The 12395-nt window shown below is 43.3% G+C and overlaps 1 protein-coding gene and 1 long non-coding RNA gene across 5 annotated transcripts in view; one reads left to right on the forward strand and one right to left on the reverse strand.

The window, feature by feature from the left end:
• LOC148684743 (uncharacterized) overlaps positions 1-12395 on the forward strand; it is a 617223-nt gene that overhangs the window by 400455 nt on the left and 204373 nt on the right. The window lies entirely within an intron of this gene.
• Positions 1-12395, reverse strand: part of CDH10 (cadherin 10) — a 129394-nt gene that overhangs the window by 33439 nt on the left and 83560 nt on the right. For all 4 annotated transcript variants that reach the window (XM_035125727.3, XM_088675108.1, XM_035125731.3 and 1 more), the window contains one exon: positions 6743-7037. In XM_035125727.3, coding sequence (XP_034981618.1) covers positions 6743-7037 — 295 coding nt within the window. The remainder of the gene's footprint in view (positions 1-6742; positions 7038-12395) is intronic.

Here is a 12395-nt window from a genome sequence, read left to right on the forward strand (position 1 = left end):
CCTATGTTAAAAACTCTCTGAAACGCCAGCACAGGTGGGAAAGGGTTGGAACAGAATGTTTCTCGCTTGCTTCAATAAATTTCTAGATGCAGGAGGAGTATTCAAAACTTGAATCCCCGACTAGCAGGCTGAAGTAGTCCAAGCCACATTTCAATTGTCACCTCATTTCCACCTCATTCTCCCTCCCTCCCTCCCTCCCTCCCTCCCCTCTGTGTGTGTGGTTTTGGCCAAGCTTAAGTCTTTCGAGCTTCCTCAAGACCCAAATTACATTGAATGAGCAGATATAATGACACAGAAGCAGATACCTGGACAGCACCACCGGAAACTGGAGATTCGGTGAGTGCCAAAAAATATTTTTGAATGCTCTTTAAAATCAACAACACCTTGCATGCAGCAAACAAGTATACATTAGACAGTCCTCTTTCTGATGTAGCTAAGACATGCAATAAACTTTCTTTAAAATAAAAATGGAAGAGCATTTGACAACTTGACACTCTGCCTGCAGACCGCAGTGCTACCACTTCACTTTCCCTCCTTATTCTGCAAAATGGTGAGTTCTCAAAAAGATTCTTTCAGGTCATTCTTCCAATGAGATCCCTGTGATAGGTTTTTTTAATGCTACAGGAATGACTCCAAGCGTGGTTATCATAGCAGATAGCCACAAATTCAAGGGGGGGAGGGGGGAGATGAATGTCTCAGGCCACTCCTGTAAATGCAGAGTAAGTGTGTTTGTTCTGCCTTAAGTGGCAGAGCAGTTTGCTGGGTGGAGAAGGGATGTACTGTGCTTCCATATCCCCCACTCCAGAGCAGTGCTGCAGTTCTGTAATTATAAATTCTGGACCTAATGCTTCTGCAGGGGTGCCAACTTTAATAAAATATTGGGGAGGGGGCAGGTAAGCCCAACCCCATATAATTAATCATATGACACAGTGCACAAACACCACTTTAATGGCAATGCCCATTAACATTGGGGGGGCACAGCCCCCTCAAATATTTTATTGGGGAGGCAAAGCCTCCTTGGCCCTTAGGAGCTGGCTCCGATGCAAGAAGGGGGAGGTTCTCCTTAGATTATAATGTGCATTAATTGTACTCTGGTCCATAGATTGATATTGAAATATAATTGGAATCATTGTTTTTCAAATGAAATGCAATAGGTACATCAAATGAAACAAGGCTTTTAAAGGGAGGCTAAAGGGCATTTTAGAAATGGACAGTAGGGAAAAACACCTCTGGGTACATCGTACCTCCCAAGTGCCCTGGGAAAAATGGGGTCAGCCCGGATTTTCATGTGAGATCGTAGCGGACATATTGGGTGGCTAAACCTCACTCTCAACAAGGCTGTATATTGTCTCCCTGCTTATTTAACATATATGCAGAATTCATCATGCGAAAGGCTGGACTGAATCCCAAACTGGAATTCAGATTGCCGGAAGAAATATCAACAACCTCAGATATGCTGATGACACAACCTTGATGGCAGAAAGTGAGGAGGAATTAAAGAACCTTTTAATGAGGGTAAAAGAGGAGAGCGCAAAATATGGTCTGAAGCTCAACATAAAAAAAAACCAAGATCATGACCACTGGTCCCATCACCTCCTGGCAAATAGAAGGGGAAGAAATGGAGGCAGTGAGAGATTTTACTTTCTTGGGTTCCATGATCACTGCAGATGGTGACAGCAGTCACAAAATTAAAAGACGCTTGCTTCTTGGGAGAAAAGCAATGACAAACCTAGACAGCATCTTAAAAAGCAGAGACATCACCTTGCCGACAAAGGTCTGTATAGTTAAAGCTATGGTTTTGCCAGTAGTGATGTATGGAAGTGAGAACTGGACCATAAAGAAGGCTGATCGCCGAAGGATTGATGCTTTTGAATTATGGTGCTGGAGGAGACGCTTGAGAGTCCCATGGACTGCAAGAAGATCAAACCTATCAATTCTTCAGGAAATGAGCCCTGAGTGCTCACTGGAAGGACAGAACGTGAAGCTGAGGCTCCAATACTTTGGCCTCCTCATGAGAAGAAAAGACTCCCTGGAAAAGACCCTGATGTTGGGAAAGATTGAGGGCACAAAGAGAAGGGAGAAGGAGACAACAGAGGACAAGATGGTTGGACAGTGTTCTCGAAGCTACCAACATGAGTTTGACTAAACTGCGGGAGGCAGTGGAAGACAGGAGTGCTTGGCGTGCTCTGGTCCATGGGGTCACGAAGAGTTGGACAGGACTAAATGAGTAAACAGCAGCAGCAGCAGCAGCAGCAGCAACCTCACTCTCTTGCCTTGGAAAAGTGCTTTCTAGGGGCGAGAGTGAAGCACAGCTCCCAGAAGACACACATCCTAGTATGGGCCTTGAAAAAGTGGACAGTATGGGTACAGGTCCTATGTCTGAGTGAGCAAAGAATGGCAGGAGGTTATTAATGCCTGAATCTCTCTTTGTAATTGGCCTTGACATTTTAATTGTTTCATTTCAAGACACACTAACTGTGGTAAGTGCTGCCCCTATTATTATGCAGGTTGAGGAAGGGCACTTCAGGCAACAGAATGTGCCCTAACTTTAAAGAGGTGAATGTTATCATTTATTTAGCATACTACTTGACTTTTATTGCCACAGAGTGGGGCATTGTGAGTGGGGTTCACCCTGCACATGCATCAAAGCATATTGGACAGTCTCTGAAATGTGGTTTCACAGTTGCCAGTTTCCTTCCCTTGTAACTGGGCTGAATTCTTTTTGGAGAGGAAATATGCAGTAAACCCAATATATATTGCATAAGCCAGAGGTTTTCAACCTTTTTGAGCCCATGGCTCCCTTGACTAATAACCTTATTTCTGTGGCACCCCTGTGGGGCTCAGGAGCCCAGTTATATCACCCCTTGCCTGCAGAGCCGGCACCCTTTTTCGATCACCTTCCCTTGTGGAGTGTTTCCTCGGCCTCCTCTCTTCTCCCCTCTCTCTTGGGAGTCCTCCGGGCAGCCGAGGCAGCTGCCCCTGGTCTCTGAGCTGCCCCCCTGCCCCCAAAAGAGGTGCTTCCTCACACTGCCCCACAGGGGTCTGGAAAGAGGATGCCCCCATTCCCCTGGGCAGCTTGTAGCCAGGGCAGCTGCAACAAACAGCTGTTTAATAATAATGATAATGATAATGATAATAATTTATTATTTGTACCCCGCCCATCCAAGGCGGCTTCCAACAAAGATTAAAATACATTAAAATATCACACATTAAAAACTTCCCTAAACAGGGCTGCCTTCAGATGTTTTCTAAATGCCAGGTAATTCTTTATCTCTTTGACATCTGATGGGACGGCATTCCACAGGGCGGGTGCCACTACTGAGAAGGCCCTCTGCCTGGTTCCCTGTAGCGTTGCTTCTCGCAGTGAGGGAACCGCCAGAAGGCCTTCGGCGCTGGACCCTCAGTGTCCGGGCAGAACAATGGGGGTGGAGGCAGGTTCAAGCCTTTGGGAGGCAGAGATGCAAGAGGGCATCAGAGGAGGCAGGGAAGGAAGGAGGGACAGAGGCACACCATCATTCAAGGCGCCCTAGGGTGCCAAAGCACACTGATTGAAAACCACTGGCATAATGCTATTAATACCCCTGACCTGAAATCATGCTCAATGTATACGGGGATTGATAATACGTTTTGCTGTGGATTTTTTGCTGTGTATTGTTTCTTAGTTGTGTGGTGTAATAATATTCAAAGACCACTTGGGCAAATGAAGGAAATGTGATGGGTGTCCAGTTGAGAAGAATTATTGTGGCTTTGGAAACAGGAAGAGAGGAAATATCATACTAATGATGGAGTGAAGGGAAAAGCCCGAGGACCAAAAGTATGTGGTAGCTGCTATAAATAGTTGGACGGACTTCTGAAGAGAAAGACAAAAGGAACGCTAGCTGAAAATGATGGCAGGATAACTGCTGCAAACCGCCTGTGAACCCAGAGGGAGGTCGCACCTGTGTGAAGTTTGCATTGATATCTTTGAGGTAGAAGGGTGGAAGAGATTAGAGGGCCGAGGGACCAACTAGGAAGGATGACAGCAATCAGCAATGCTGAGAAATGTAGCTGGGGTAATTCATACGATGAGCTGCTAAAGCCCAAAGATCCAAAGGTAGGCAAAAGGTGGGCAGAGAAATTAAAGGCAGGGAATAAGTAGGTTAGGAGAGATGAATGGAAGGGACACAGTGAAAGAAGAGCGAAGGATAAAAATCCTAAAGAGTTTTCAAAGCTGCAAAGTCTTTCATTGGCCTTAGCAAGCCAACAGAAAAGCAGTGGTGAAGATAATAAAAGAATGGGGGCGTCATGTTGCAGCCAAGGAAGAAAAATTATATCCAATATATATTTCTCTACAAGTTGCTGCCGTGTGAGAGACAAATTGCATTGTAGAGGGGGCTCCTCAAACCGGGGCTTAGACTAGAGCCTCTAGATCTTTTAATCCAGCCCTGAGACTCCCGGGATAATCACTGATTGTTTCATAGACAGTGGATTAATATTTAGGACATAAGTACTACTTGTTGAGTGATGAGACAGAGAGAGATAGAGTTAAACAGCTGGTGTGGCAGGATCTTGTTAAGAATGCAACAGTAATGTGATGTGTTCCAAATGTAACCTGTTCCAAAACAATCGTGCCGTGCTATACGGGACTCTCCGGAAACACAAGGACACACAACCTGCATCCCCTTTTAGTGCATAGAAATAAAACGAGACTTGTGAACTAGGGAGAATGGAGGACAAATTCAAATTTGTTTCAATTTTAATGAGAAACTACCTAATTTGCACTTGTCAGATCAACACGTAAACCAAAACACAGCTGTCGTCTGAAATTTGCACTTCTTTGAATTTTGGGATGTAGTTCTACAACTAAACAACGAGTACCAAAATGCATATACTTGGGGTAGCTGTGCATAGAAATGCATTATATTAGGGAAAATTGTTTGCAAAAGTGTGTATATTGGTAAAAATTGCATAAAGAAATATGCACCAAAATGCTGACAATTTATCACGAGAATTTTAAAGCAATCAATCACAAATTGCTGCAGAAATGTGGAGAAGTGAATTGAAGATTGGAAAAGTGAGAAGCTGAGAGAAACCAAAATTGAGATTGTCCATACCTAATTATGAACCTTCCCTCACATTGCTATTTATCTGGCAGACTCTTGAAATATTGGGATGCCAAGTTTGTGGCACATCATGAATTATTTGTTTTTAATTGGCCAGTTTGAAATTTTTGAGGGGTGAAACCTAACAGCCTTGTGGCTGCCTGATGCTACATGTGACAAGCTAGGTCAGCCAGGTACAGATAGCTCAACTGGTAAAGCATGAGACCCCTGAACCTCAGGGTCATGGGTTTGAGTCCCGCAATGGGCAAAGGATTCCTGCCCTTGCATGAGGTTGGACTAGATGATTCTTGTGACCCCTTCCAACTCTACAATTCGATGATACTATGATTCTATGCCAAACAGATCCACCGATTTACTTATAAATACAGTTTCCATTCTACAGACACAGATTCATGCTCTTGTATGCTTCTGAGAAACACCATTAGTTCAAAACCAAATAAAACAAATACAAAAAATTAACGAAATTTGCTTATATGCAACAACTAATGGTGTAACAGTGCAAATCCATGAAAGCTCATTCAGAAGCAAGTCCCAGTAAGTTCAGTAGGCTTTACTCTCTACTAAACAAGCTTGGGACTGTAGCCTAAGAAATCTAGTTTCTATCCACATTACAACATGAAAGTGAACCCCCTTCCAAGGAGCACACTCAATGTATATGGGAATCAGACTGAATGACTTGCCACACCTGCAGCTATTCTCTGTGCACAGTTCCTAATCCAGAATGGAACTCTGTACATCAAAGCTTGCTTCCATACATATACTTGCTTTGCTGGGTCAGCGTGCATTAATTTGCCCTTTGTGTCTTGGTGACGGAGGTCTATTGAATTAAGGAGCATCCCAGTCCTGCTTTCTGGGCTGGCTAAAAGTGCACAGCTTGGATGTTACACCAGATAGCTAAGAACATTTTCTGTTGGGGAACTCTGAGTGAACAGCTCATGCTTTCATGCTCGGGATGTAATTGGTTGCGACATTTGCAAATGGGGAATGAATATTCCTTCTGGTCAAATGGAGGAAGGGCCATGGCTTAGCTTCTTCCATAGCAAATAACACAGCAATTAATGTTTTAGAATCTTTGTTTTATGGCTTCCAGTGGGTTGGTGCACTTTCTTCTCTATGCATCCTACGGACATATCAGTGAAATGTATCTGAATCCTGATCCAGGAGTTTACACTAGATTACCTTCCAGTTCTGTAATACTGTGACAATAAAAGTTATATTCTAGTACTATGGTATGTGCATTTATTCATTAGTAACCACTGTGGAGTGATGGATTCTCTCTAAGTTCTAATCACAGTCGCTCTCCCAACTAACTGTTTAGTCTCAAATTATCCTCTGTTCCTTCACTTTTTATGGAGAATATAGATCACTGGGATACAAGTAATAGGAAGAGATCCATACTGGATATAAAATGCATCACGACAACAGCACTACTACTACCATAAGGATATGAAGTGTGCAGTTCCTCATTCCATTCCATTCCACTGTTTTTCCTTAAAAAGAAAAGACAAGACCTAATTTAGGGCATCCCCCCTCCCCTGAAAAATGCAATTCCCACCCTGGCTGCCTGAATTTACAAGAACAGGACATATGTGGTGTCTCACCTTTGCAGACATTTATTTCCATTTGAATGTAACACTCACCAACAACTGACATTTCAGGAACACTTGCGGTGTAAACTTCTTCGGGAAACGTTGGTTCATTGTCATTGATGTCATGGATTTTGATGACAAACTCTGATTCAGGCTCCACTGGCCTGAGTGTTCTCCTGTTAATAGCCTGGGCACGTAAGGTGTAGTAAGCTTTCTCTTCCCTGTCAATTCTTCGTGTGGCATGAATGTCACCTGTTTTCTCATCAATAACAAAAAGAGTGCCAGCTCCATCTCCGGACAAAATGTACTTGAGGGACCCATCTCCTTTGTCCTGGTCAGAGTGAAGCTAAGGTTGGGTGGTGGGAGGAGAGAGAGAGAGAGAGAGAGAGAGAGAGAGAGAGAGAGAGAGAGAGAGAGAGAGGTGTTTAATAAAATGGTTCAGAAGACAGCGAGTCACACAAGGTGCTTCAAGCAAAATATGCATTGACAAAGCCAAGTCCCTTTCATTTTATGCTGACTCGATATATCACCATGTGTGTGTGCGTAGAGCATTAAAATTGTCATTTCCCAATAATGCACAGAATATTCGTTAAGAGCTCTGCTCCCATGGCAGATTTTAGTTTCTCCGGCAACACCTGTTCCGTGCTGTGGAACATTCCTGTCACAAATCTTAAAGAAGAATTTTATGGTAATGCTGACCTTTTCTTCCCTTGGAAAAGAATCTATTAAACATTCACAACCTGCTGTGTTAGTTGTAAATTCTCTAAACAGATAAAGGACAAGGCGGGGTACGTGATAATTAAGAAAAGCTGCATAACTAGTGCCGGAGCTGCACAATTTTTGAAAGAAAGCTTGTTATTTCTTCCCAAAGAGCAAATGGGGAACAAAATCTTATGGAGAATCTTGCAGTCTCCCTAGGTGCTCTGCCTGTGATCTTAAGGTGAATATATATCCTCCGCTTTCCCATTCACCAAACAGTGCTATCTCCCAATGAGCTGTTAACTTCCACTAGATTCCACTACCAGTAGATCAGGCACCCCCAAACTCAGCCCTCAGATGCTTTGGGACTACAACTCCCATTGTCCTTAGTTAACAGGACCAGTGGTTAGGGATGATGGGAATCGTAGTCCCATAACATCTGGAGGGCCGAGTTTGGGGATGCCTGCACTAGATATTCAGGAGGGGTTCTGATGTTCTGTGAAAGACCACATCAAATGTGGAAACCATCAGGGAAGGAAATATCAGGGAAATGGAATAAAGTGTTGTCTGAATGCAGTCTGCAAACCCAATTCCCTTCATTTTTCAAAATGGAGGTCCCTGGAAATGTATCAAAACTCTCCCTCAAATTCAGCTGGTCTTCACCATTAAGCTCATACATTTTCTGCTACTCAGCGTATCTTAAGATCTAAGGCGTCCTTCCATATGCAATACCTTTATGAGAACGTGACAGCATCCTTCTCCCTATTTTATGAGCTTTCCGTGCATCAATACCGTTAAAAGTCTTTGCCAATGAGGAAGGACAAATCTTTAATGTCTTCTACAACTGTCTACTCAGAAATAAGCACCATAGAGTTCAATGGAACTTCCTTCCCAGATAAGTGTGAACAGGATTAAAGATTTAATGGGCTCAACTCAAAATTGAACTTACGCCAAGAAGACCGATTTCATTTCACATTAGTAACACTGATGCAGGAAGAAATACATGCAGAAGAATGAATGTAGCTTTCATTTTGTGTGCATCAAGCAAGTTCAAGCAAACAATCTGGGGTTCCCCCCCCCCCCATGCAAATAATCAGCCATACGGTTATGTCCCTAATGATCATATTTGCATACTGATTTCATTATATTTAAATGTTAACAGCAGCAACAACTTTTTCTGTGTGTAAGCAATCTGCTAGACATTTGCATGCTATAAAATGCATCCTGGATAACATGCTTAAGGAAATATGTATCAACCTTATGGGGGGAGAGAGAATATATCAGAAAACCTATAATGAGTGAAGAAACCATTAGAGGCTTTTTTTTAAAAAAAAGAGCAGAATCTGTGAGGGGCTGCCCCCCCCAACAACTTCGATTCAGAACAGAGGAACGCTAATAAAAAACTGGAGCAGTGATTTGCATGATCATCTTCAGTCATATCAGCCAATATAGAAATTAATCACATAATTATTAGTTCAGGTTTGAGATGAAGGATGGGATAGGAATTGGGGGGAAACTATTTTGATACCTCTTGTTGTCTCAACTATTTTATAACCAGTGCTATATTTTGAAATAAGCACAGGTTTCAGGAGCCAGTAACATCAGCCCATACCTGCCAAGTTGCTGTCGGAGAAATAAGGGACCGGGCGGAAGTAGCAGACTGGAAGTAGCGCTGCCGCCATTTTGGAACTGGGCGGAGCATGCTCAGAAGTGACTTTTGATGCTGCTTTGCCCAGTTCCAAAATGGCGCCGTGCCAGAAGTCGCACTGCAGCCATTTTGGAACTGGGCAGAGCAGCATCAAAAGTCGCTTCTGAGCATGCTTCACTCAGTTCCAAAATGGCCGCCACACCAGAATAAAGCAGGGGGAAACAAAAAAATCTGTTTTTTCAGCTAGGAACAGCTGGAAAAATGGGGATTTCCCAGGGAATACGGGAGACTTGGCAGCTATGCATCAGCCGTGTCCAATGATAACTTATCTCCTCCACCAACAACATCAACTGTGGTTTCGGCAGAACCTTCACTTTATACACATCGACATCCACATTCGCCCAGCCTTGCAAAGCTGCACATGGGGCAAACTCTGCTCAAGTCTTTGCTGCTGGTCATTTCCAGGTGTTTAAAGAGCAACGTGACAATGTCTTAGCTTGGAAGAATGGAAGCGGTCTTCAGAATGTCACTGCCCACTGGCACCATGCAGCAAGATGTGTTGGGTGTTTTTTTTTTCAGGGCCAGCTCTAAGCAACATCCACATCTGGCACCACATCCAGATACAGATGTTGTCCTATCTCCAGATGAAGAGCTAACATGGAGAAAGAGGCTGCAGGTCATGCCTCTAGTCATACCATTATGACATAAGGCTTCCTCTAGTCCCACATCCACTGTCAGGGCCATCCCACCCATGAGGCATGGTGACCAGGTGATTGTCTCGGGCAGCAGGATCCACAAGGGCAGCGGATCTAGCCTCCAGGGAATGCTTCGTGCGCTACCACAGCGACAGCTACAAGTGAGCTTCTTGGTGGCCAGATCTGCCACCTCCTTGGCATCCCCCATGCCTCCTTTATTGTGAGCTCTTGACGAATAACAAGCACTGCTGGTCTTTTTTCACTGCTTGGGAAGAAATGCCAGAGACTGTCCTCTGGGGTCTCCCCCTGCTTGGCCAGATTCAGAGCAGGACCCTCCCCACTGACAACAGCCTCTGGTCACCTTTTCAACCATAAGGTAAGGATGATTTGATTTCCCCCCACTTGTTCCTGAGGTAGATCTTCACTCACCTCTTTCTTCCCAGTACTATATAGATCTTTATAAGAATGTGGGTTGGAAAGACCTCAGTTCAAAGTTCAACTCAGCAACAAATCCATTAGCCGGCTTTTGTCAAACCCGCCAAGTTCTTTTTTAGCTTCCTTCTCGTGACTGCAATATGTGAAGCATTGACCTAACTTAGGACCCAGACTGTTCAATTTTATTCAGCAGCAGTGGTACATCACTGATATTTGGTGGTGATGGCGCTGTTTGTGGAGGTTCTTTATGTTCCTTGGAAGCTATTCTGTAATGGGAAGAGAAGCTGTTCTTCCCCTGTGCCTGTTCATCCTTTCTGATCATTTTAACTAGTGGGGATGCAAGGACAAAGACAGCATGACAACATGCCATACATGGGAAAGCGGGTAACTCCCCCCCCCTCAATACAATTCAATGAAGGAAAGAAATTGATTCTTTGGGTACAACATAAAGTGTCCATTGGCCATCTTAGGCTGTGGTCTAAACCACTGAGCTTCTTGGGCTTGCCAATCAGAAGGTCGGCAGTTCAACTCCCTGTGACTGGCTGAGCTCCCGTTGCTCTGTTCCAGCTTCTTCCAACCTAGTGGTTCGAAAACATGCCAGTGCAAGTAGGTAAATAGGTATCACTGTGGCGGGAAGGAAACAGTGTTTCCATGCGCTCTGGTTTCCATCATGGTGTTCTGTTGCACCAGAAGCAGTTTAGTCATGTTGTTCACATGACCCGGAAAGCTGTCTGTGGACAAACGCCAGCTCCCTCGGCTTGAAGCGAGATGAGCACCACAACCCCATAGTCACCTTAGACTGGACTTAACCATCCAGGAGTCCTTTACCTTTACGTTCTGATGTATGCACATTATTAGAGAGCAGACGGCATATCAGCGCCCTATTACCAATAAAGCTGAAGAACCACATCCCCCTTTCTGCAAAATAGCTATAACTATGACAGGTAGGGTTATTGCAGTGACTGCTCAGGGGTGCATTGTATCTTTGACTGCTCAACAGAATAGCATCCTCTTTGACGGATCTCTGTCAGTGAAGACCAAACTACATAGATTCAGTGGTAGGAATAGCCACAAAACTGGCTGCAAGACGGTAATCTCATAGCAATCCCTGAAGTCATGGAACCTTGAACAATCTGGTCATTCAGAGATCTCCCCCAAGGAGATCAAGTGATCACACCAAAATATAAATTTCATTTGCAAGTGGGCCACACTGCTGAGCCCCTAATTATGCTTGTTATTATTTACTGCTAGTACTATCTATTTACTAGTTCAGAATAAAAAACAACTATTTTCTTCCTCTGTCAGAACAACAACTAAACAAAAGGGGGGAAATTAAACTGTCAGAAGGAGCAGGGAGCTCACAAATAACAGTGAAGTTCTCATTTTCTGTCTTACATGTAAAATGTTCACACACGTCTTTTGGCTAATGGGCATCTGCGATTTATGTCAGCCAAGCTGAGAAAGGAAAAGACATCTGTTTCACTTAGCAATTTTGTTTCCCAAAATGATCTGCTGTAAAGATGTGGTTTTGTTTTTATATCTGTCTCGGATATTTTGCAAACTGTTATTGCAATGAATTCCTTTCTTCTCTCCCCAATGGTAGCATTTTCATTCTCCAGCAGTCAACACCACATCTTCCTCTCCGGAAATTTGAATAAATCTGAATATTTTGCACATTCATTTCCCACATTCATTTCTTTATCATTGGGACTTCACCTACAGCAACCGCAATTACTGAAAGTGATAGCCCTGCATTCCAGTAATAACATATGGCTCTTCCCTTTGAATATATTAATTGGTGTGATCTAACATAGTGTTGTTAAGCTGAAAACTATTCAAGTGTTGTGACTCATAAATGCTTCATAACGTCAGGAAGGAGTTTGCATGAAATGGGCTCTTGCATATTTAAGTTCAGTAGAGATCTGACAGGCAAAAGTGACACAGTTGCTAGAAAATTTAAGTGATTTTTTTATATTTTTAGCATGCTTTCTAAATTAATTTTTCATCCGTTCCAGTATATTCAATTCTCTTGGTGCTGGTTGTTTTAAGCACTGTCCAAATCATATTTAAATTGTCAAACTTCTTTCTTCCCTTCGGCATAGATCTTTTTGAATGTGCTTGGCTCCTGTTGTAAAGCCTTGCCTCTGACCCAGGTGAAATCTAAACACATATAAAAACCGTTCTGAAAAAGCTTTTTTAAAAAAGTGTTTTTAAAAATACAGTACAC

The sequence above is a fragment of the Zootoca vivipara genome, chromosome 8, assembly GCF_965207765.1.
Source record: "Zootoca vivipara chromosome 8, rZooViv2.hap1.1, whole genome shotgun sequence".
In the NCBI taxonomy this organism is placed as follows: Eukaryota; Metazoa; Chordata; class Lepidosauria; order Squamata; family Lacertidae; genus Zootoca; species Zootoca vivipara.